This window comes from Silene latifolia, chromosome X (genome assembly GCF_048544455.1).
Source record: "Silene latifolia isolate original U9 population chromosome X, ASM4854445v1, whole genome shotgun sequence".
Classification (NCBI taxonomy): domain Eukaryota; kingdom Viridiplantae; phylum Streptophyta; class Magnoliopsida; order Caryophyllales; family Caryophyllaceae; genus Silene; species Silene latifolia.
The window spans coordinates 321,603,994-321,626,426 of record NC_133537.1 but is presented as its reverse complement, the minus strand read 5'-3'; the positions used below and the strand labels follow the sequence as shown (position 1 = coordinate 321,626,426).

At 38.9% G+C, this 22,433-nt stretch overlaps 2 protein-coding genes across 2 annotated transcripts; one reads left to right on the top strand and one right to left on the bottom strand.

The window, feature by feature from the left end:
- Window positions 1-171: 171 nt before the first annotated feature.
- Window positions 172-3,651, bottom strand: LOC141617982 (sorbitol dehydrogenase). Its single transcript, XM_074435109.1, has 6 exons — window positions 3,363-3,651; window positions 3,023-3,090; window positions 2,285-2,521; window positions 1,562-1,852; window positions 925-1,112; window positions 172-702 (listed from the first exon to the last, which is right to left on the bottom strand). The coding sequence occupies exons 1-6, from the start codon at window positions 3,472-3,474 to the stop codon at window positions 510-512; spliced, it is 1,089 nt and encodes a 362-aa protein (XP_074291210.1). The 5' UTR covers window positions 3,475-3,651; the 3' UTR covers window positions 172-509.
- A 3,156-nt stretch (window positions 3,652-6,807) lies between these two features.
- On the top strand, window positions 6,808-11,260 carry LOC141617981 (protein HOTHEAD-like). Its single transcript, XM_074435108.1, has 5 exons — window positions 6,808-6,931; window positions 7,193-7,834; window positions 8,639-9,036; window positions 9,903-10,468; window positions 10,578-11,260. Exons 1-5 carry the CDS (start codon window positions 6,850-6,852, stop codon window positions 10,612-10,614), a joined length of 1,725 nt encoding a protein of 574 aa, XP_074291209.1. The 5' UTR covers window positions 6,808-6,849; the 3' UTR covers window positions 10,615-11,260.
- Window positions 11,261-22,433: the final 11,173 nt, after the last annotated feature.

The window sequence follows — 22,433 nt, the reverse complement described above, 5'->3', positions numbered from 1 at the left end:
CACTAGTTGTATAATCCATGAATTGACCCACTGACATGATGAATGAATCAATTCATGGATTATACAACCAATTGTATATGTTGTACAGTGTAGAATCTGAGCTTTGTGATAAAATATCAGAGCTTTATGTTAAATAATATGAGCTTTATTAGAAAGTATTGAACTCATCCATTTACATATTAAAAACATCAACTTTGAATTAACCCAGAAAAAATACATATAAGCTCGAATTCTTATACCTTCGTTGTACAATGCTTGTGGGTATAACTGGATGTATAATCCTATTTGTGTGAATTAACAAAGAACATGCGAGCTACCCAAAAGAGAGAAGGATTCACTAATAAGCACACTTAGCTATCCTATGAGCAGCTTTATTACAAATTCTATGAACATAAGCAAAAGAAATACAATGAAAGTTTGCCGCTAACAACTCTGTTTCACATAATTACGCATAACAAGAGCAACCCAAGTTCTAGATATGAGAAGATCAAATCTCTCAAAAGACAATCTTACAAATTAAACATGACTTTAATAGCATTGCCACCTTGGGCACTGGTTTCAAAAGCTTCCTCTACCTCCTTTTGCGAGAACCCGAACCTGTGTGTTATAAGGGGCTTCACATCAATCTTCCCACTGCTCAAGAACTCGAGACAAAGTGGCCATGTGTTCTTGTACCGAAACACCCCCACTATATCAACTTCCCTGCCATTCACATTAGACCAAAGTGGCTAGTTAAACCCCTATAATTAGCTTCTTATATTGTGAGACATTAGTCTGCCATTCAATTATCCATGCAATTTTCATTACGACTTTTCTGAAAAACGCATATATTTGATCCATTTACCTAGCCACCGTTGAAGCACTGGGTAATGGTTATCAGTTTGGAGTTTGGACAATATCAGAAGATCGCAGTAGCTAAAATACCTTGCTGCAGCAGGTGTAAGAGGGACAGTCATGACACCGTGTCCCATTCCAATAAGGCACACTTTGCCACCTGCACGAGTAGCGCTAAGTGCAGTAGACATGGTTTTGTTGAATCCTGCACAATCAAAGGTCACATCGACGTCTCTTCCCATCGCTTTCTGAATCTGGGCAACTTCTTCAGGCAGATCCTGCATAAGTAGACTCCTTCAGATTTATGAAGGCATGAAATTACAACAGTATATGGCATATTGGCATTTTATTGCTCAAATATATATTCCGTCTGAAAGAAGCTAACATTTTATCTGCCAAGATTAGAATATATGAAGCCTTTCTTTCACTTTCATCCATTTGTCGGAAATTAACATACAAACAACAGCATTATGACCTCGATGTCTCAAGAACTTCCCCACCCAGGTAGCAGAGTGCAAGGCATGGAGAGTCGGAGACTTACCCATATCCTAACAACACAAATAGACTAGTTTCGGATAACCTAGTATAAGTAGTTCAAAAGGCAGTAATGAACTAATGGATATAATTAATTAGTCCCAGGTTCGGATATCTCTCCGTTTATTGTACTGACAATTGCCATCGTGGTTATGAACCCAAAAAGATGAAAAAGTAGGACGAGGTAGCAAACCTGTGGACTGGTTGAAACTTTGACAATCTCATCAGCTCCAAGTTGCTTTGCAACAGATAAGCGGCTATCATCCACATCCACGATGACAATTCTTGGAGCTCCAAAAGCACGAGCTGCTAGCATTGTGACCAACCCAATAGGCCCAGCACCCATCACCAGTGCAGTGGTCTCAGGACCAATGTTTGCGCGGCGACAAGCATGAACACCAACACTCAGTGGCTCGCACATAGCTCCTTCCTCTAGACTGACATTGTCAGGAAGTTTGAAGCATAAATCTGCTGGATGTACCACCTGACATAGTTTACAAACATAGTTCTACTTAAGCCCCATAAAATAACTATCAAGGCATCATCAAACTCGTGATTAGGCAGCGTGCTTTACATGTAAAGCTAACAAAACGGGTCATTTCAGGGTACAAGGGATCAAATGCATGCTTTGGCCGAGCCCAATGGATTTTGTAGCCCACCACCAAGCATGCTATCAGATTTGGGACGGATTAGCGGATTTGTCCGTTCCGCTTCTTTTGCAGGCGAAGTTCAGTGGACCTGAAGCTCGTGAACAGCTCCATATCGAGGTATATAATGCACTTTAGGTCACATTGGATCAGGTCATTTTAGATTTTTAGGTTTGGGATTGTCTGTCTGTCTGTCTTCCAGTGTTAATATTTGGTCTGTCGAATGATTACGGGTTAGGTCATTTGGGTCTAAGACCAGATATATATACCTGATTGGCAAGAGAGCCATGGACAGGAGGGGTAGCAAAGAACTTCATCTCAGGGCACAAATTGTAGCGGCCGTCTTTGCAGAGGTCGCAACGCCAACAACTGATCCCAGGCTCCAAAGCGACTCGATCACCAGGGACTAATGTCTTAACATCACTCCCCACCTCTTCAATAATTCCAGCACATTCATGCCCAATTACCATAGGCTCTTTTACCACAAAATCTGCACACCTTAAGGTCTATAAACAAGAAAAAAAAAGAAAAAAAAAATAAGCAATCATTTACCCCATTACATTTATTTCTCTGATGATTATAAAGCTGCACAACACAAACATATACACAAACATAACAAATAAACACTTGATCCCATTGAAGTAAACAACAAAACTGATGAAACTGCAACATTTCTTGTCTTCTTAATACTTTATGTTTGTGTCCGACATGACACTCAAGAATATGGGTATGGAATGTATACATGAGCATGACTAATCCAACACTTTGCTTAGAAGACTTAGGTCGGGAGACATAACATTTCGATTTTCACTTTAAAATAACATAGATTGAATTAAGATTAACATAAGAATTATAATTGAAGACGCGCCCCATTATTCCCATATTCAAACAGGTCATCATGCCTAAGAATTATACTAATGATGAGTCTGATAACTATATCTAATACCAACCGAGTTTAAGTAACATAGATTGAATTAAGATAACATAAGAATAGAAAAAGGCTTTACCTTAAGATAGTGAACATCACTTCCACAAATACCAACAGCCTTCATACTGACTTTAACATCATGGGGTCCTTCAAAGAATCATACAAGATAAATACAACTAATTAGCTCATAATATCACCAACAAACACAAAAAACTATTCACAAGATCAAAAGGTATCCCAAAATTATTTGGGGTCATAAAAGTACAAGCCACAATTGTTTGTAAACAACCTCGCCGTGCTGTTAACACATAGGTAAGGCTATGTACATCCGACTCCCTATCCCGCAATCTGCAGGACCCCACATAAGTAACACACTTAACACATATTATTGTAGTTGTATATAGAAGAATAAAGAATACCAAGAGGAGGAAGCTCAAAAGGCTGGATTTTGAGATCATTAATACCCAACAGCCAAGCAGCCATGTTTTGTTCACCTTGACCATCTCCATGAGATTTTCCTCCTTTTCCCATTTTCTAACTCTTGCACTACTATTCACTTAATCAGTATAATCAAGATGTGACTACAAGTTTCTCAGCTTTTCAAGAAAAAATGAAACTCTCAACCCAATGTACAGCTTTTTTTTTTTTTTTTTTTTAAAAAAGATGTTGATAAATTTAGTTGTTTATGTGAAGTACAACTTTTTTGCTGAATACAAGATCAGAATAATGGACAAATTTTAATAAATGTAGTGTTTATCTTGACTGGGAGCTATCACTATCATACGTTACTGAATGATAACGTTTACAGAAAGTTATCTGTACGTCAAGCCACCATTTCCACACGAGCCTTCCTTTATATTAATCGTTATTTATTTGTTGATTTGTCTGACTTTATCCAATGTGAGGTGTGATTGTGTCAACCCAAAATAGAAAGGTCGGGACAAAAGACGGGCCGCGAGTCGCGATCCATATTAGTCCCGCTAAATAGACTTGTAAATAGGTTACTTGAGTTGGGTTTGAGTTATCTTAGTTACGGTATTAGTATAGTCAATTACTCAATTGTTTCGAGGACACATTTTTTCAGACCCTTGATTACGGGTTGACGGGTGGGTCAATCCACCATTTTTGTGTCAGGGATGTTAAGGACTTTATATCCAAGTACTAATTAACCATTAGGTCGGATTTATGTGAAGTCATGAACTATTAGCGTTTGGGTTGCATCGTTTATGTTTTACGAGCAAGTGTCAACTAGCTTAATTGATACAATCATGAGAGGAAAAAAAATTATTTAATTTTTGCGAGGTCTTACACGAAGCGAGAAGAAATTAAAGATCACAAAAACTCAAAATAGTAAAAGATGAAGGCCTAAAGGGCACAGACCACAGACCATATAAGTGATATAACACAATCAAACCAACCTTGTGAATTTGTGAACATTGTGATAAGGCTTGCGGAAGCTGACAACAAGCAAAAGGCAAAGGCTTATGTGGCACTCCTGCACCAAAGCAGCAAACTCAAAATTAAAATAGAATGATTCTCTGTTGTACACCAGTATGCCAAAGGTGAAGCCTATAACCTCAAACAGGTGTTTTAAAAGATGTTCATCTAGCTTAATCAGAGATCTCGTGTTCGAATCCTGGGAATACATCAGTGTAATAACTCATGATTCACGACTCACGAGGGAGAGCTTTAATGCCCTAGTGATCCTACCCGACTTGAATCCAGACTAAACCTAACGGTATACACCAAAAAAAAAGAGATGCTTATCCGTCAGAATCATTTGGTTATCTTTTTTATTTTTTTGTGAAGGATTTTAAAATAATACACTAATGGAGTACTTTTAAAGGCAGATGTTTCAATTAAGTTACAAGTGTTGAGAATCCAACAAAAAGTAAAATAATGGAGTACGATAAGACCATAATTAGGCAATTGATGAAACATAAGGGAAAGTGAGTCACTGACAGAAAACCATTTCCCCACTAATCTGATATTAGTGGGTTGAGCTTTCAATTAGGCTCAAGAGTCGAGTCTCCAAAGCATGTACAATCAATAGTTATGCAATTTCTTTTGGCTCTCACATCTCACAAAATGGATACTGAGAATTTTTTCTGGTCTTAATCTCGGTTTTTGTTATCGCAACCTAATCTTGATTAATACCACATCAACATGCGCTCATGAAGACATGTAGACACCTACATGGCTACATACATGGTCCATGCTCCGGTATCTAATCGGAGTCTCATTTCAGTAAGTCTTGGGTAAGACGGTTAGGCACATCCGTACATGCAACCGGACATTAACAGTCCAACACTATATGACTACTAAGAAATTAACATTAAATAGCGTAGTTGCAACATAAAATCGTACTCCATTTAAGCTTGTATTCATTAATTTAGGGGGTTAGATACTGATAAGATAAGGTGCAGCATTTAAATGCTATATTGTCTCATTTAATTACGTGCACTCCACGGAGACAGAGGTCAATCTTTGTACACAAGCTCCAAATTTGTACATACTCACCTTCTAGTTTCATTTTTTTTCCAGAAATACTATAAGTAGTGTAGTATATTTTCTAAATTTCCGTGAGATTAATTGATCATAAATGCTTAGAAAAGGGTCGTGCAACAAAAACAAACTGGGAAAACAGACAACTTGGATTCCACTCAGTAAGTGTAAGGAATATGGTTGTAATGTAATACTCACTCAGTTTCGGTCAATAGTAAACGTTTGCTTTATTTCCTTCAAAATAAAGTTAATTGTAAACTATTGAGTGAGATAGAGGAAGTATTGATTAGTTATAAAGCAAATATTGAAACTTTAGAAACACCTTAAGTTTTATACTTGAGACAATGTAACTTGAATTGATGATGTACTTACATGTCTTACAGGGATCTGCATTTTCGTGTTCAGATTGTCAGGCATCAGCTATACTGCATGGAGTTGACGAGACCTGAAATGGGTATTCTTATGGATCAGAACTCGTGAGTTTCCGATTTTCCAATACGGCTTTGGTAACACAACGAAGGCCGAACCCATGACTACTCCAGAGAATTTGGTAGTAGTATTAGAAACACAATAATTTTGTGCTTAAATTCTCTTCAGCTGTACTTACCTGTTAACAATTACTGACAGAAGAGTTAGCACAATGTATAATGAATCCACAAATACAAAAACTTATGTAAGACAAATTGTGAGACCAACCCATTGATCATGTAACTAAATGAGGAAGACATAAGTATTTGGGTTATTCTCATATGTGAGCCCGTCTCATACAAGATTCACTTAGCAATTTACAAAGTTTTTGATGATTACTCACTCGTAAGAGCCATCGAGCAATTGTCAAAAACTCGTTGTGAAAGTGGTCATAAGTTCAAAACGTGCGGTCCCTCTTAGCATCGACTTTATTGCACATAAAAGAAGAAGAGCAAACTACATGAGGAAGACTTGACTGGAAATGAAAGCCGGAAGAAAACCCGAGAAAGGACAAGGCTGAACAGAGACAACTTCCAAACTGCAACAACTAAGCTTTGGTGAATCAATCTAACAATTAACAACCAACATTAATGAATACCCTCCTGCCTTTAGCTATAATATACCGTTGAATAGTTTTCTTTCAATGAGCCACACATTGAGAAATTATAAATAGCTAAGGGGAGCACCAGTGCAGTAAAGCATGGTTAGTAATAATATTTTGGTGATTTATGCAATCTTTATATGCTTAGGTTCAACTATCTAATTCTTGTTTAACATAAAAAAAACATAAGGCAGGCTAAGAGAAAGATCTTTGTACCTGAAATTGCATAGACTTTTCATTTGCATCACATTTGAAGTATTTAAAAGACAAGCAGTTGGCAATTCTATTTTGTTGCTTCTAGCTTCTACTCAAACAGCACAAATAACTAGCTCATGGACTATGACGGTTGCAGAATCGTCTTGGTTTATATTCTTGGGTTTTCAATCTTTTCTCCATTTTCTTCAGCTGATAAAGGTACTTTTTTTTTGTGTTTTTCTTCGTACTTTTTTCGTCATTCAACACCTGCATTCACAAATAAGGTAAATAAGTACCCGCATAAGAGTAATTATTGCGTGACCCATCTTTTCATCAACTACACAATATAATCAGTGTGCAAGAAGTATAGTCATTTGGTTCTTGTGATTATGAGAACCCCTGAACCAAATATTATAAATTTTTCACAAATTAACAAAAACTAAGGTTCTGAGTCATTTTATCATGCTATCTTCCTTGCAGCTCCGTACTTCATCTTTGTTAAGCCGGCAACATTGGCTCCAAAAGTGGGGTACTTTGACTACATAGTTGTAGGGGGAGGAACAGCCGGTTGTTCACTAACCGCCACTCTTTCCAACGGTGGGACCGTCTTACTTCTAGAAAGAGGAGGATCCCCCTATGGAAACAAGGATATAGAAGACATAAGCTCATTTGCAGTCAATCTAGCTAATGTCTCACCAACTTCACCAGCACAAAGATTTGTTTCAGAAGATGGGGTGATCAGTTCCCGTGCCCGTGTTCTCGGTGGAGGATCTTCAATCAATGCTGGATTCTACACCAGGGCCCCCGCAGAGTACATAGCTAGAGCAGGGTGGGATTATGGGCTCGTTAATCAGTCATATGAGTGGGTAGAAGACAAGGTGGCATTTGCGCCCTCAATGCTACAATTCCAAACTGCTATAAAAAATGGACTACTTGAGGCTGGAGTTCAACCCTATAATGGGTTTACATATGACCACATGCGTGGGACGAAATTTGGTGGGACCATCTTTGATAGACATGGTCGCCGGCATTCAGCAGCTGACTTGCTAGAGTATGCAGATCCTTACCGCACTGCTGTGTATCTCTATGCAACAGCTGAAAAGATCTTGCTCAGTAGAAAAGGTGAGACATATATTTATGTGTGCATATCATTTCATTCATCACATAAAACCAAGGCTTCAGTACTGATGAAAAGTTAAATTGTCATTTACAGACATTGAAGTTATAAACTCATGATGAGTTTCGTAGTAAGTTTTTGTCCATTTGCTTACAGTTATTAATAGATCATATACAAAGTACTTTTTTTAATTCACTCTAAACATGGATCAAAAGGCAAAGACCATTAAGTCCCAGGTTCCTTGTCCAACTCCAAGCTGAGTTCAGGAAACAAAAAAACTACTTTCGATGTGTCAACAGGCTATTTGTGCTCGTTTTTGGAAGAACCACCACGATTGGGTCACTGCCTTACTGGGGTATGAGATTTTTTATTTTTGTTACCCTTCCCCTTAACTACACTCATTACACACCTTCTCCCCATCTTCATACTATCCAACCACCATCCCACATTCCCACCTTCCCCATCATCATACCGCCAAACCACTAACCTTGCATAAGGGTTTACAATGACTGGGTAGGAGGTTCAGGGGTGGGGTGAGATTTCGAGGTGGGGGTGGGGAAGCGCGCTTCAAGGGGTGGGACTCGTTTTTGGGGGTAGAAGAGGGGGCATCGGTGGTGAAGGAGGCAGTTTTGATGGTTTGCAGCCCCGCAAGAGGGGTGGGGCGGCAGGATTTTTGGTGATGCAAAGATAGGTGGGATCATCGAGTAGATGAGACTTGCAAATGGAATACATCTAGAGCTTGTTTCAGTATAAACATACTGATATAAGAGGAACTCACATCAGTTTTCTGATTATGGGAATTAATGCAGAGTTGGGAAAACCGAGAGCTTACGGTGTTGTGTTCAAGGATTCACATGGAGGCCTGCATAAAGCGTTTATACGACCTGGACCCAAGAACGAGGTGATAGTATCAGCTGGTGCACTTGGAAGCCCTCAATTATTAATGTTGAGTGGGGTTGGGCCGGCACTTGAGCTTATGCTTCATGGCATTGAAGTCGTTGTAGATCAGCCACAGGTTGGGCAAGGAATGTCTGATAATCCCATGAATGCCCTTTTCGTTCCTTCTCCGACTGGTGTGGAGACATCCCTTATCCAAGCTGTTGGCATTACTGATTATGACAGTTTCATTGAAGCAGCAAGTGGCTCTACCTCCACTGGTGCTTTCATGCAGAATCTTCCGTCAGCTGCTCACATGGCAGATTCCCAGGTCAGTCAGATTTGCTAATTTTTTTAAAGGCGGACGGAATGTTTTCATTTTTAGTGGAGCCAAAGACTCATTACTCTGTAGTTCTACATTATGAAGTTCCTAGGAATGAACATAAAGTTAGGTTGTGTCCGCAAGAATTCAAACAATTAGTCAATTAGTTAGCGCTGAGACGCGTTGGCTCATGTGGTAAGATTAGAACATGAATGAATAACTCACGAGTCCCAGGTTCAAACGCTAAGGGAACATGGGTGCTATAACTTACTGGTAAAGACAGTGTCTAACCGTGTACGTGGTTTGGAGGCTATAAAGTACACTCAAGAGACCCGGCGGTGCAGCTCTGTGTTCCACCTTTATCCTGGGAAAAAAACAGTCAATAATTTTAGTCAGACAAGTTAGTCTACGTGATTGTTACTCGATAGATTGTGTAACGTGGCCTAGAGAATAGTATGGTAAAATATAATGACATGTTGATCCAAGTCACATATTAAGGTAAAGATAATGTCACATTGTCATCATCATTCAGATTCTTGGAATGTTATCTTGTCATTTAGACAATTATGAATTAAATGTTTTTCACCAGATGTGAACATGAAATAACATTCAAGGGAGTAGCCTTCCACCATTATTATAGTTAATATGAGAAAAAAAGGTGCAACTAGATTTCATCAGGTACGGGAGGAGGAACGAGATGCTTGAAATTGAGTTTGGGTGGCTTTGTTTCCCTTTATCGTTGATTTCTATTGGATTTGTTTGTTTTTATCTTGCTTCATTTTGATTTTCTGATACTGTTTACTGGCAGTCCCTTTGACTTCTTAACCTGAATAAAACTGGTGTTGTTGAATAAGTGTCATTGCTGAAATGTGTAGGGTGACCAACCTCCCAAGGGGGATAAAGTGTTGACTTCACAAGATGGCATGCAGAGAGCAACTGAGTTCATGCATTCTCTCATAAACGGAACCTTCAGTGGCGGTGTTATTCTAGAGAAGATTGCGAGACCACTCTCCTCAGGGTATCTACGTCTGACAAACTTGAACCCAAACGACAACCCGAGTGTTAGATTCAACTACTTCCAAGATCCAGAGGACGTGCAAAAGTGCGTCATGGGAATGGAAACCATAATAAGCGTCATAGAATCAGAGCCTTTCCAGAAGTTTCGCATTCCAGGCATGACGATACAAGCACTTATGAGCATGGCAGTTCACTTACCACTAAATTTTCGGCCAAGGCATTTTAACTCTGCATTTTCCTTGGAACAATTTTGTATAGACACGGTGTTGACTATATGGCACTATCATGGAGGCTGTCAAGTTAACAGAGTAGTTGATAAGGAGTATAAAGTTCTTGGCACCGAAGGTTTAAGGGTTATTGATGGATCTACATTTTATGAATCACCTGGAACAAATCCTCAAGCGACTGTAATGATGCTTGGAAGGTACGTTCTTAATCAATGTCAAGGCTCAATATTTCAAGTTTGTCCCCTTCATAGTAAGTTTTAGCTGATGCTAGATATGATAATGAGAACTATTTCTTATGGTGCACAGGTATATGGGACAGAGGATTTTAGCACAGAGACTATGAGCCTCAAGACTAAGGAACCAGATGATACGTGTTTCTTTCTTTTCCAAACAATTTCTGGTTTTGTTTACGCAAATATTCACCGGATATAGTACCTACTTTCAAATGGTTTATAGTGTCAGACCACAAGATCATGTACCTGTGAATCCAGTTAGAAGGTTTTGATGTATTTGGACTGTATAACCTTAGGAAACGCCCTTGATTCTCAAAAAAAAAAAAATCCCGTTCCCAAAACTCTGTAATTGACCCTAATGGCATATACCCTTGACCAAAGATAAGGGTGAAATATTGTATTTAGAAAATTAATGACAACAACATTATCAACAAAATAAAAATGGAACTTAACTCGAATCGATTTTGAGTAGGTTATAGACGACGATTAAGGAAGCAGTTGGATCCTTTTGATGCTGTGAAACCCAGGACTTCACAAGTTACTTCTCCAGTTTATGATCTGCCATGTCCAGAAAGAAGTCCATGAGGAACTAGTAAAATAGAAGTTACCAGTGAGCTACCAATGTATAACATGTTCACAGATGTTTCTAATATACTACATGAATCAAAAACGACTGGCCTGCATTAGAGATTTAGAGGCATTTGAGAGATGAATCATTCAAGTTATTCCAAATACTGGTTCTAGTAATCAAACAAACTTTCTGCCAATTTTAACAAGTTAAGACACACTTTAATTCAATAACCGCTATTAACAATTATCTAATCACCGGGTGAGTTGCAGAACTTTTAAGCTCAAGGAACACTAAGCATCAAAAATAGCGACCTCTGAAACTAATAAGAGTAACTATAGACATAGGAGCAAAGACTAATACTCCGTACATCGTATATTACAAGGCACAAAACGCAATGTACAAATATGTGCATTTGTAGCTAGCAATGATTCTTTAAGACACTGATTACAGTCTTACAGTCCCGGCAGCCGGCACAGCAATTCAAGTTGAGGGCAATGATAACAAATACAATTACACACGATGACAATCCAGATAAGATCATTATTTTTCCTTTCGTTGGTAACAGTCAGGCATCCTACAGTTTCACCTTCTTATAGTTCTAAGAATTTAAGAAGGATTTCAATAAAATTAAATTCCCGAACAATCTGTTATCTGGTGAATTCGACATACAGCGCCTCGACTCAGTTCAGCACCATGATCTCCGTCAATAATCAACTAAGGGTTCTACCTTGAGCTTTTCTTTAACCATAGTAAATCAAGGTAAAGTTTCCTTAAATAATACTGTTTTCTCTCAGAGGAATTTCGTCGAACATGTGGCATGCACTATCTAAATACCAGACCATTGGCTTACAACAGTTCCAACATTCAAAATTCAAGTTCATAAAGTTGCTTAAAATCAAAATTACGCAAAATCCAGATCCTGTATCGATACACTATAAAACCATTCGCAAATTCAAATGAAGAGAAGAAAAGTTAATATTTTAGCAAAGGAAATATTAAAATCAATCATGGCTTCCTAAGTTCAAATGAAAGTGGAACTACCTTCAATTCGATCGATTCTCATAATTGTTTCAAGGGGATTTTTCGAATATCAAGTAGTTTGTGCAAAAACAATGTCAGATCATAGAAACTATAAGAAGATGATGATCCCGAAACAAAGGGAGAAGACTCAGAAAAAGGTTTAAAACCTGAGAGTTGAGACTTGAGAGCGTTCATACTTCATATGTTGAATGTTTTTGGCGCCAAATTGACATTTGGCTTAGGTAGTGCACTACTAGTGCTGGCTAGTTAGGTTAGTTAGAACATTTAGAACCGGCAAACGGGTCAATCGAGTTTGGGGATCCGGGTTATTTTGGATTTTTAATGAATAGCTTGGATCTAAAGATAAAGTACTTAATAGGCTTTCGGTAGATACTTGATTACTCGTACTATTTCAGCGGGCTGGGAGGACTAGCCCGCGTTATAATTCTCTTGTCTGCGTGTGGCCCATTTACTAAATTGAGCCGGTATGAATAAGTCCATCGCCTGTTTTTTTTAAAAAATTGTTGTCCAAACACGGTAAAAACTAGGGTTGTTTAGTGACGCCGTTTCAGAGTACGAGATTTAAACCCTTTTCTTCCCTAACCCTAAAATCATTTCCACCTTCCTCCTTATCTCTCCAAACTCTCTCCCTTCTCTCTAAACCCTCACAAACACCTACTACTTGGGATTCAAGCTTGGATTAGAAGATTTCCCAACTTCCTCTTCATCTCCTTCACCTAGTAAGTAAAGATCTACCCTAGTTTTTAAACCCTAACTTTTGAGGGAATTCGTTATTGTGGGCGCGGGCCCACGACGACGCTTGGGGGAGAACAAGCGTTTGCATTTGTGGAGTCGCCACCAATTTATTGTGGAAAATTGGAAACCGTTCGAATACTCGTGCCATGTCAAGACACAAAGTAGTGACATGAACACCAAGAACTCGTTACCCTTAGCATTCTATGTCTAGAATGACTCTCGTGGATGCCAATGAACACGGATGTTTAAAGAGATCTGGAGTAAGGGGTGAGAGTACGTATTCGGAAGCTCTTTTGATCGAACACCTAATCCCGCCCGCCTCGATAGCGGCCTCTACTAATGATTAGGGAAAATCATCTATACTCGATATATTGTCGATTATATGCATGCAATGCAACATCCAATGTTTTAATCCTAGCATGTGAAGATTAGACTAAGTCGGTGAACAACTAATTTATCATACAATTAATGTCAAAGTCGGGATTTAAGTTCAATTACATGTGAAGGCATACAAGGAAATATAATAAAGAAAATTACAATAATAATACAATAAAGAAAATTACAATAATTACATTGGGTTAATTGATTTATGTCGAAAATACTTTTAAAACGGATAATTTGGAAAAGAAGGAATAAATGAATTAACGAACAGAAATTAAGGTGATAATACGAATAATAGTTAATTAAATACGTAATTAAGTCAAGGCAACACAGGAGTTCAGAGAAAGAAATCAACCAGGAACAGGCGCAGCAGAGCTGCGTCCCTTGGAAGAGGCGCAGCAGTTGCTGCGTCTGTTCCTTGGCTCAGTTCTGGCTGTGAAGCCGGAATTGCAAGTCGTTAATATTCATTGGTGAATTTAATGCTTGATTATACTATTTGACTCGGATGAAAGTGATTAATATGCTATTTACATGTGATTAATGGTCATGAAAGCGATAAACATGGAACAAAACTAATTAGGACTAACTAATTATAAGATTAATAAGGATTAATTAACAAATTAATGAATTAACTAACTAATTAGGTTAAATAGGTTATTAATGACGAACTGATGATGGTGACGATGAACAAAAGGTGGGAAATATATCAAAGATGAATTCCAGAGACTCAATATTGATGAATCGAACCTCTAAAAAACCGAATTTGACTTTAATGACGAAAACCCGCAAATATGAATTATAAGGGATTTAAGTCGAGAATTATGATGAATTAAACGTTAATGATGAATATATTACATGTTAGAATTATTATGCTTAAATCGTCATATGAACAATGAACAATTGAAGAAAGAAATAAAACAATCGAATCATCAAAGGACGAAGGAAGAAGAAAGGAAGCGAATCTGCGGCCTCACGAAGAGGCGCGGCGTGTTGCGTCCCTTCAAGAGGCGCGGCAGTGCTGCGTCCCTTCAAGAGGCGCAGCGATTCTTTGCGTCCTTTCTCGGCATCATCTTCTACGGTAACTCGTAAAAAGGGTTTAAAACGTGGTTTTACAAATCGGTTTTAAGAATACTTTCGACATAAACCTTACATTAATGATTACAAAAAATAAACAACAATAATAAAATAGGGATTATACACCCTCAGACTTACATGTTTGACGAAACGAGATGAACTAAGTTAACGTTTTAGTGATGCTCGACTCGAATGTAGACGAAAGTGCCCTCGTAAGAGGAAATTAAACAGATTGATTAAGTTGATTATTGTGGAGTTTGTCAAATTGGTTGGTCATGCAAAACGAGGCTGGTACTCAGAAAGATCCGAGCTTACGTGGTCGAAAGTTCAAGCACGTAGACGCCAAAAAGTAAGAACGTGGTCTAGAATGCAAAGGGAGAAGAGAAGGGAGGACACTCGCGTGAGAAATATGTGAGACCGAAGGTCTCTATTTATACTAATCACACGAAGGAAGTAGGGTTTTCGGAGAAACTTTGGAAGTGAATCTCGAAAAGATATGAAAAGATACGAAAAAATACGCAGAAAAGGACTTGGGAAGAGGCGCAGCACCTGCTGCGTCCTTTCCCAAGTGGTTTCCTCCTGCGGAAGAAAGATTTCCGTGTTTTGGTTATGGAATAACGGATTTATCTTGTTTTCCTTAATATTTTGTGTGAATATTACGGAAAATTATTTGGCAAAGATTAAAAGATTTATAAAATATGGAATAGAAATATCCGGAACATTCCAGAACATTCTGACTCGGTTTCAGAAAATGAAGACGGTTTTATGACCCGGACTCCAAATGTACTCTAATTACTGCCAAAACAACCGTATCGGCACGTAGATAACAATTAAGAGGTAGACACAAGTGTTTGAGCGATCACTCGACGATAAACTTACGAACTGTCACAAATCGTTCCGCGTACCAAACATGCGGCCCAATCATCACCGGGTGGTTTGCGGGAGGTGAAGAAATGAGGTATCTACAGAGCCCCCACTTTGACTGAGGCTTGGATAAGGCGAAAGTCAAAGTATAGCCATCAGGTCAATCGAAGATTACAACCTGACGACTATGGCGACGCGAGGCGGCTCAAGGGGTCTGAGCCAAGGACCTGTCGTCGGGAACATTTTAGAGTCTGTCGACTATCGGGGGGTCGTTTAAAGTCCATTAGACTACGTAAGGAGGCTCGCCAGCCATAAGAAGAGACCATACCTGAAATTCCTTGAAAACTCCAGGGGAAACAAAACGCGATATTGGGAGAAGACAGCAGGACACAGTCTGGAACTGCTGGGAGAAATCTGCTTGTGTTCGGCTTCAAACAAACTTCGGAAGGATTCGGGGTCGATGTTGTGGGAAATAATCTGTATACTTCCCTTAAACTAGAAGGATTATAACGAGTTTAACAATGATGATCAATGGTCATAAACAAAATACATAAACAAAGTATAAAGGATTTAGAATTAACCTTCGGTCCTAGCAAAATTGGCCTAAGAACAATATCAAAATTGATATTCGCCTATTAGTTGCACCCAAGACGATATGAGATATGCCCTTTGATTATGCTAGAAATCGATCTTAAATTTTCTGTAAAATTTAGTTGTTTTTGTGTTTTTCTGATGAGAGAGGAGGCAAGGTCAAAGAAAAGAATTAGGGTAGAAGAATTCTCACCCTTTCTTTCTTATAGTAGCGAAATTAGAGTCAATTAGGAAAGAATAAATCTCTCCTAATTTTCGGCCTAATCGACCAAAATAAGGAGATTATTCTCCTTATTTTTGGTCTTTCCAAAAATATATAAAATATGTTGAATTGTCATCTAGTGAGGATCGAACCCATGACCTCTTGGTTTGTGTACCCTCACTATTACCACTATGACACATTCATCTTGTTGATATTAAATACAACTGATTATATTTAATTACGAATTAACAGATTAATTCGTCCAAGCTAACATTATATATATTTAATTAAATATAACTTATTATATTTAATTTACGAATTGACAGATTAATTAATTGTCTCAACTTAATATTATTTAATTTTATTAAATAATTATCTCATCAACACATTGACTAACTTTTTAGTCATTTTGGGCATCAATGTGATTATATTTCTATAACCACATTTCTCAAACACATCCTATAGGTGTGACCTTTAGGGACCAGTTGATCACCGCCATCTGTATGATAATAACGTCAAACTTTCTAGCAAGCCAACCGTTATTAGGTAAATGTTAATCAATTGATTAAATATACGAAGTATACCCTTGTGAACCTGTAAGAGATTTACAAATGTTATCACACTAATTTGTGGAGGACACAAGCTCCAACAAACTCCCATTTGTCCTCACAAGTGTATGTATGTGCGATAACCGATTCTCATATCCTATAAAATTTCTCCCACTCAATGTAAAACAATTTGCAAATCCGAATTCACAAAGGTCGTATTTTACAAGCGATCAATATCAAGAGTGGTTTCCCCGACTAGAGAGTAACTTAACTGATAAACGAATAAACATTCGAGCATGACCATGCATTTCAGTTACAACTCCTCGAGTGGCCCTGAGAAATAACTATACCTGATAAGGGTTGGATATTTTCCTCAACTCGAATCCTGCAGATGTAAGCACAGTATGAAATGACCCAGAAAAAATCTACTTAGCCCCAGTTACGGTAGACCGTGAGAACGAAACCAAAGTCACCCAAAAACTGCCTTAATCTCAAGAGACAGTTGATAGTAAAAAACATCGACTCTAGGAACACAATAGATGTCCTACCCACGACCTGACACCGAATGTTATTAAACATTTAGGACTCCATTACGTTGTCACAAAAAGTTGTCCTACGAGGTATCGTGATAATCTCGCATCTGTGATCGATCAGTCAACCGTTTGACTTATGGTTCGTTGAACCCACCATCAATCGACTGCACAATATAATAGCCGGAGTTATCAGCTCACATTGGCGATTACGGACCAAAACAAATATAATGTAATTCAGTTCACTTTGTGGCGTTCAATGTTGTCAGTACAATCCACATGAAAAACAAAATATTATATATATAAAACGATGAAGTTATAAATAGTATATGAAAAGATAATGTATCAAATCCATAATCAAGTACTACAACTCAGGAACATGTTTAATTCCCATGGAGTTAACATGCCCTACATGCTTATCATAATTCAACGGTTTGGTGAGAGGATCCGCGATGTTATCATCCGTCGCAATCTTGTCAATCACTATCTATTCTTGCTCCACGTAATCACGGATCAGGTGAGCTTTCCGAAGTACATGTCTAGATTTGTTGCTAGACTTTGGCTCCTTAGCCTGGAAGATGGCACCTCTATTGTCACAATAGATGGTGATCGGGTCATTCGAATTAGGAACTACCGAAAGCCCTTGTAAGAATTGACGCATCCATATCGCTTCCTTTGTTGCCTCCGAAGCGGCATAGTACTCGGATTCAGTAGTAGAATCTGCTACAACACTCTGTTTGGAACTCTTCCAGCTGACCGCAGCACCATTAAGAGTGAAGACGAACCCGGACTGAGATTTTAAATCATCTCGATCCGTTTGGAAGCTAGCATCTGCGTAACCGGTTGCGCATAGCTTAGTATCGCCTCCATAAGTCAATACCCAATCCTTAGTCCTCTGTAGGTACTTGAGGATATTTTTTACTGCTATCCAGTGTGTTTCACTTGGAGTCTTTTGGTACCGACTCGTCATACTCAATGCATATGCCACGTCTGGACGTGTGCATATCATGTTATACATGATCGATCCTATTGCAGATGCATAAGGAACACGACTCATGTGCTCAATCCCTTTAGGAGTCGTGGGTGACTGAGACTTGCTCAACTGCATCCCAGTCGTCATAGGAAGGTTCCCCTTCTTGGAGTTGGTCATGCTGAACCTCTCAAGAACCTTATCCAAATAAGACTCCTGACTAAGTGATAACGTCCGTCGTGATCTATCTCGGTAGATACGGATTCCCAAAATGCGCTGTGCCTCACCCAGATCTTTCATCTGGAAATGGTTCTTCAACCATTCTTTAACCGAAGAAAGGAGAGGAATGTCATTCCCAATCAAGAGTATGTCATCGACATACAATATCAAGAATACAATCTTGCTCCCACTCGACTTGATATATAAGCATGGTTCTTCGACCGATCGAATGAATCCATACTCTTTTATCACTTGGTCGAAACGATGATTCCAACTCCGAGAAGCTTGCTTAAGTCCATAAATGGAACGCTTGAGCTTGCATACTTTCTTAGGATGTTCAGGATCTATGAAACCTTCGGGTTGCACCATGTACAACTCTTCCTCCAAATAACCGTTTAAGAAGGCGGTTTTCACATCCATTTGCCAAATCTCATAATCATGAAATGCGACAATCGCTAAGATTATCCGAATGGAACGTAGCATGACTACAGGTGCAAAAATTTCATCATAATGCAGTCCTTGCACTTGAGTGAAACCTTTTGCCACAAGTCGTGCCTTATAGATATCCGGTTGCGCGTCTACAGAACGCTTTATTTTGTAAAGCCATTTGCACTGTAGAGGTTTTACCTTTTTAGGTAAATCAACTAGATCCCATACGTTATTCTAATACATGGAGTCCATCTCGGATTGCATGGCTTCAAGCCATAGCTTTGAGTCGGAACAGGCCATAACACCTTTATAGGTTGCGGGTTCATTACTTTCTAGAAGTAAAACGTCATTCTCCTCGACCATACCAATGTATCTGTCCGGAGGATGAGAGTCTCTACCCGACCTCCTAGGTTCCTCAGGAATATTAACCGTATCATCAGTTGGAGGTACAGCTTCCTCCATCCGTTCCTCGGTTGTTGGTTCTGGAATCTCCGACAGCTCGAAGGTTCTATTACTCGACTTGTTCTCGAGAAATTCTTTCTCTAAGAACGTCTCACTAGCCGCAACAAAAACTCGATGTTCGGTAGGCGAATAGAAGTAATGACCAAATCTTCCTTTTGGATAACCTATAAAGTATGTCTTGACCGATCGCGGGCCGAGCTTATCCTCGTGTCTCCACTTGACATAAGCCTCGCAGCCCCAAACCCGAATAAAGGCCAAGTTGGGTACTGTTCCCTTCCACATTTCATATGGAGTCTTGTCGACAGCTTTAGACGGACTTCGGTTAAGTATAAGAGCGGCTGACAAAAGAACATAACCCCATAATGAATCAGGCACCACCGTGTGACTCATCATGGATCGAACCATATCAAGTAAGGTTCGATTTGTCTGTTCGGACACACCATTCAATTGAGGTGTTCCAGGTGGAGTTAACTGCAAAATGATTCCACAGTCTTTCAGGTGTTGATCAAACTCATTTGAAAGATATTCGCCACCCCGATCTGAACGGAGTGCTTTAATCTTTCTACCCGATTGGTTACGTACCTATTATTCGTATTCCTTGAATTTCTCAAAGGACTCACTTTTATGCTTCATTAAGTAGACATATCCGTATCTACTTAAATCGTCCGTGAAAGTGATAAAATATCTATAGCCATCTCTAGCGGTAATTGACATAGGTCCACATACGTCCGTATGTATGAGTCCTAATAGGTCACTAGCGCGCATTCCAACACCTTTGAAGGAAATTCGAGTCATCTTGCCAATGAGACATGATTCACACGTGCCATATGTAGAAAAATCGAATGCGGGAATAGTCCCATTATCGACGAGTTTCTTCACGCGTTTCCCATTTATGTGTCCCATTCGACAATGCCATAGATAGGTTTGATCTTTGTCACCAACCTTTAATTTCTTATTATTCATGTGTAATACTTCCGTGGTTTGATCTAAGATATAAATTCCATTCATGGAAACTGCTTTGCCATAAATCATTTCATTAAAAGAGAAAATACAACTATTATCCTTTATTGAAAATGTAAAACCGTCTTTAGCAAGTACGGAAACAGAAATAATGTTCTTAGATAAACTGGGTACATAGTAACAGTTATTTAAAGATAACTCAAAACCACTAGGGAGTTGGATTACATATGTCCCCTTCGAGCGCGAGCAACTCGTGCTCCATTCCCGACTCGCAGGTCCACATCACCTTTTTCGAGAGGTATGATGTTCTTTAGGCCCTGCAAATAATTACACAGATGAGAACCACAACCAGTATCTAGTACCCAAGTTCCGAAACTTGCATGGTTAATCTCAATTATGTGAATATAAGATGACATACCAACAGGAACGACGCGGCCTGCCTTGATGTCTTCACGGTAGACGGGACAGTTCCTCCTCCAATGTCCAGTCTTGTGACAATGGTGGCACTCTATGTCACCGCCCTTGCTCTTTGTCTTGCCCTGTGAGCCACTAGTCTCACCAGGCGCACTCTTACCGCTTCCTGGCTTCTTGAACTTTGGCTTACCTACAGCTAGGTCGCCATGAGCCTTGCCCTTACCTTTACTCTTGTTGTGAATCGTGAGAACATCCTGCTTCATGCTCCCACTCAATTTCATATCCTTCTCGGTCTGTACGAGAAGGGAGTGTAGCTCATGAGGACTCTTTTTCAAGTTATTCATGTAGTAGTTCGCCCTGAAAAGGGCAAAACCATCATGAAGAGAATGAAGCATTCGGTCAATGACAATGCTCTCACTGATTCTACAATTCAGTGTCTCCAGCTTCTCGACATTCTCAATCATGTGAAGAATGTGTGGGCTAACTGGTTGGCCCTCCTGGAGTTTCGCATCAAAGAAGCGACAGGTATGCTCATATGTAACGATTCTCGGTGCTTTTGAGAACTCGTTAGTGAGCGTAGTGAAAATCTTGTTTGCACTTTGGGCAATGAAGCGTCTCTGCAAATTGGTTTCCATTGTAAAGATGAGTACGTTCTTTATCGCACCCGCTTCCATAACGAAGTCACTATAAGCGAGTGACTCGTTGACTCCTGCATTTGGGCCTGGGTTGACCGGTATTGGCTCAGTTAAATACTTGAGCTTACCGTCGCAAATGGCGAAGATTCCGTAGTGCCGCCTCCCGATCCGCAAAGTTGGACCCATCATTCTTCAGTCGCGTGGACTGATTCATTTGGTCCATGAACACTTTTAGCCAGGATGAACGATCTAGTGTGGCACTAGGCATTGGGATTGCGTTATTTCCAGCCATTTGTTGTAACAGTATTATTGATAATAAATGTGTTCTACACTGCGAAAGAAGAATAAAAGTAATAAGCATGTGCATCGTTTTGATTTTAAGTCTAATGAACTAATGTCATAACGCGAAGACTCAAAACATTTATACAATTGACCTCCCTTAAGAATTATATAAATGACCCCAAGACTCAATTCTCTGTAAATTGATAAGCTAACCTTTTAGCTAATTCTACCGTTAGAATTCTTGGTCGATAAATTTCTGTAAATACTATCTTTAGTCCATCATAATCACGAGAAACTCTTCGGACTATGATGTTGAGGTAAACTAAGTCAACACAACTACTTACCCAACGTAGAAGGGGTCATATTAGGCCTACCGACGAAGAAGGGATTCATAGATGTTTGCCCTTATAAAGACTAATCTCAATTTCCATTTTAGAGGAAGATCCCATCAACTTTATTTTAATTCATTTTAAGTGAACTATAATCTAGCATGCGAGAATGAATAAACTAAGGTGATGGCTTATAGACTGTGACATCTGCATGTCCATGAAAACTAACATACAACCTATATGAGTCAATTTTCATGCATTTTAGTAGTAGGTGGTTTGGTTTTAGGCGGAATATGATGCATAAACTAACATGTGAATGAAAAGCAATAAAATGAAAAACGTAAAAAAAAAGTAAAAGTCCTAGTGTGGCCTATCCTATCAAAATGAACAATAAATACAAGTTTGGAATCCATCCTTGGACTCGAGAAGCTTGTCTTGATGTTCCATCTTGATCCATGTAGCGGGAGTGAGCTCCAATCTCCATCTTTAGTCTTCTTTGAAATTACAATAAATAAAATTACATAATTGACCTATTTATTACATTCTAATTTCAAAACCCAAAACTAAAATAAAAGGAGATTCGAGATCTCATAATTACATAAAAAATCATGTTTCCTTCATTACGAAAACATAATTTGACTAAGGCCACACTAAGTATTACAAATTACAACCGATTGCAAAAATAAATACGT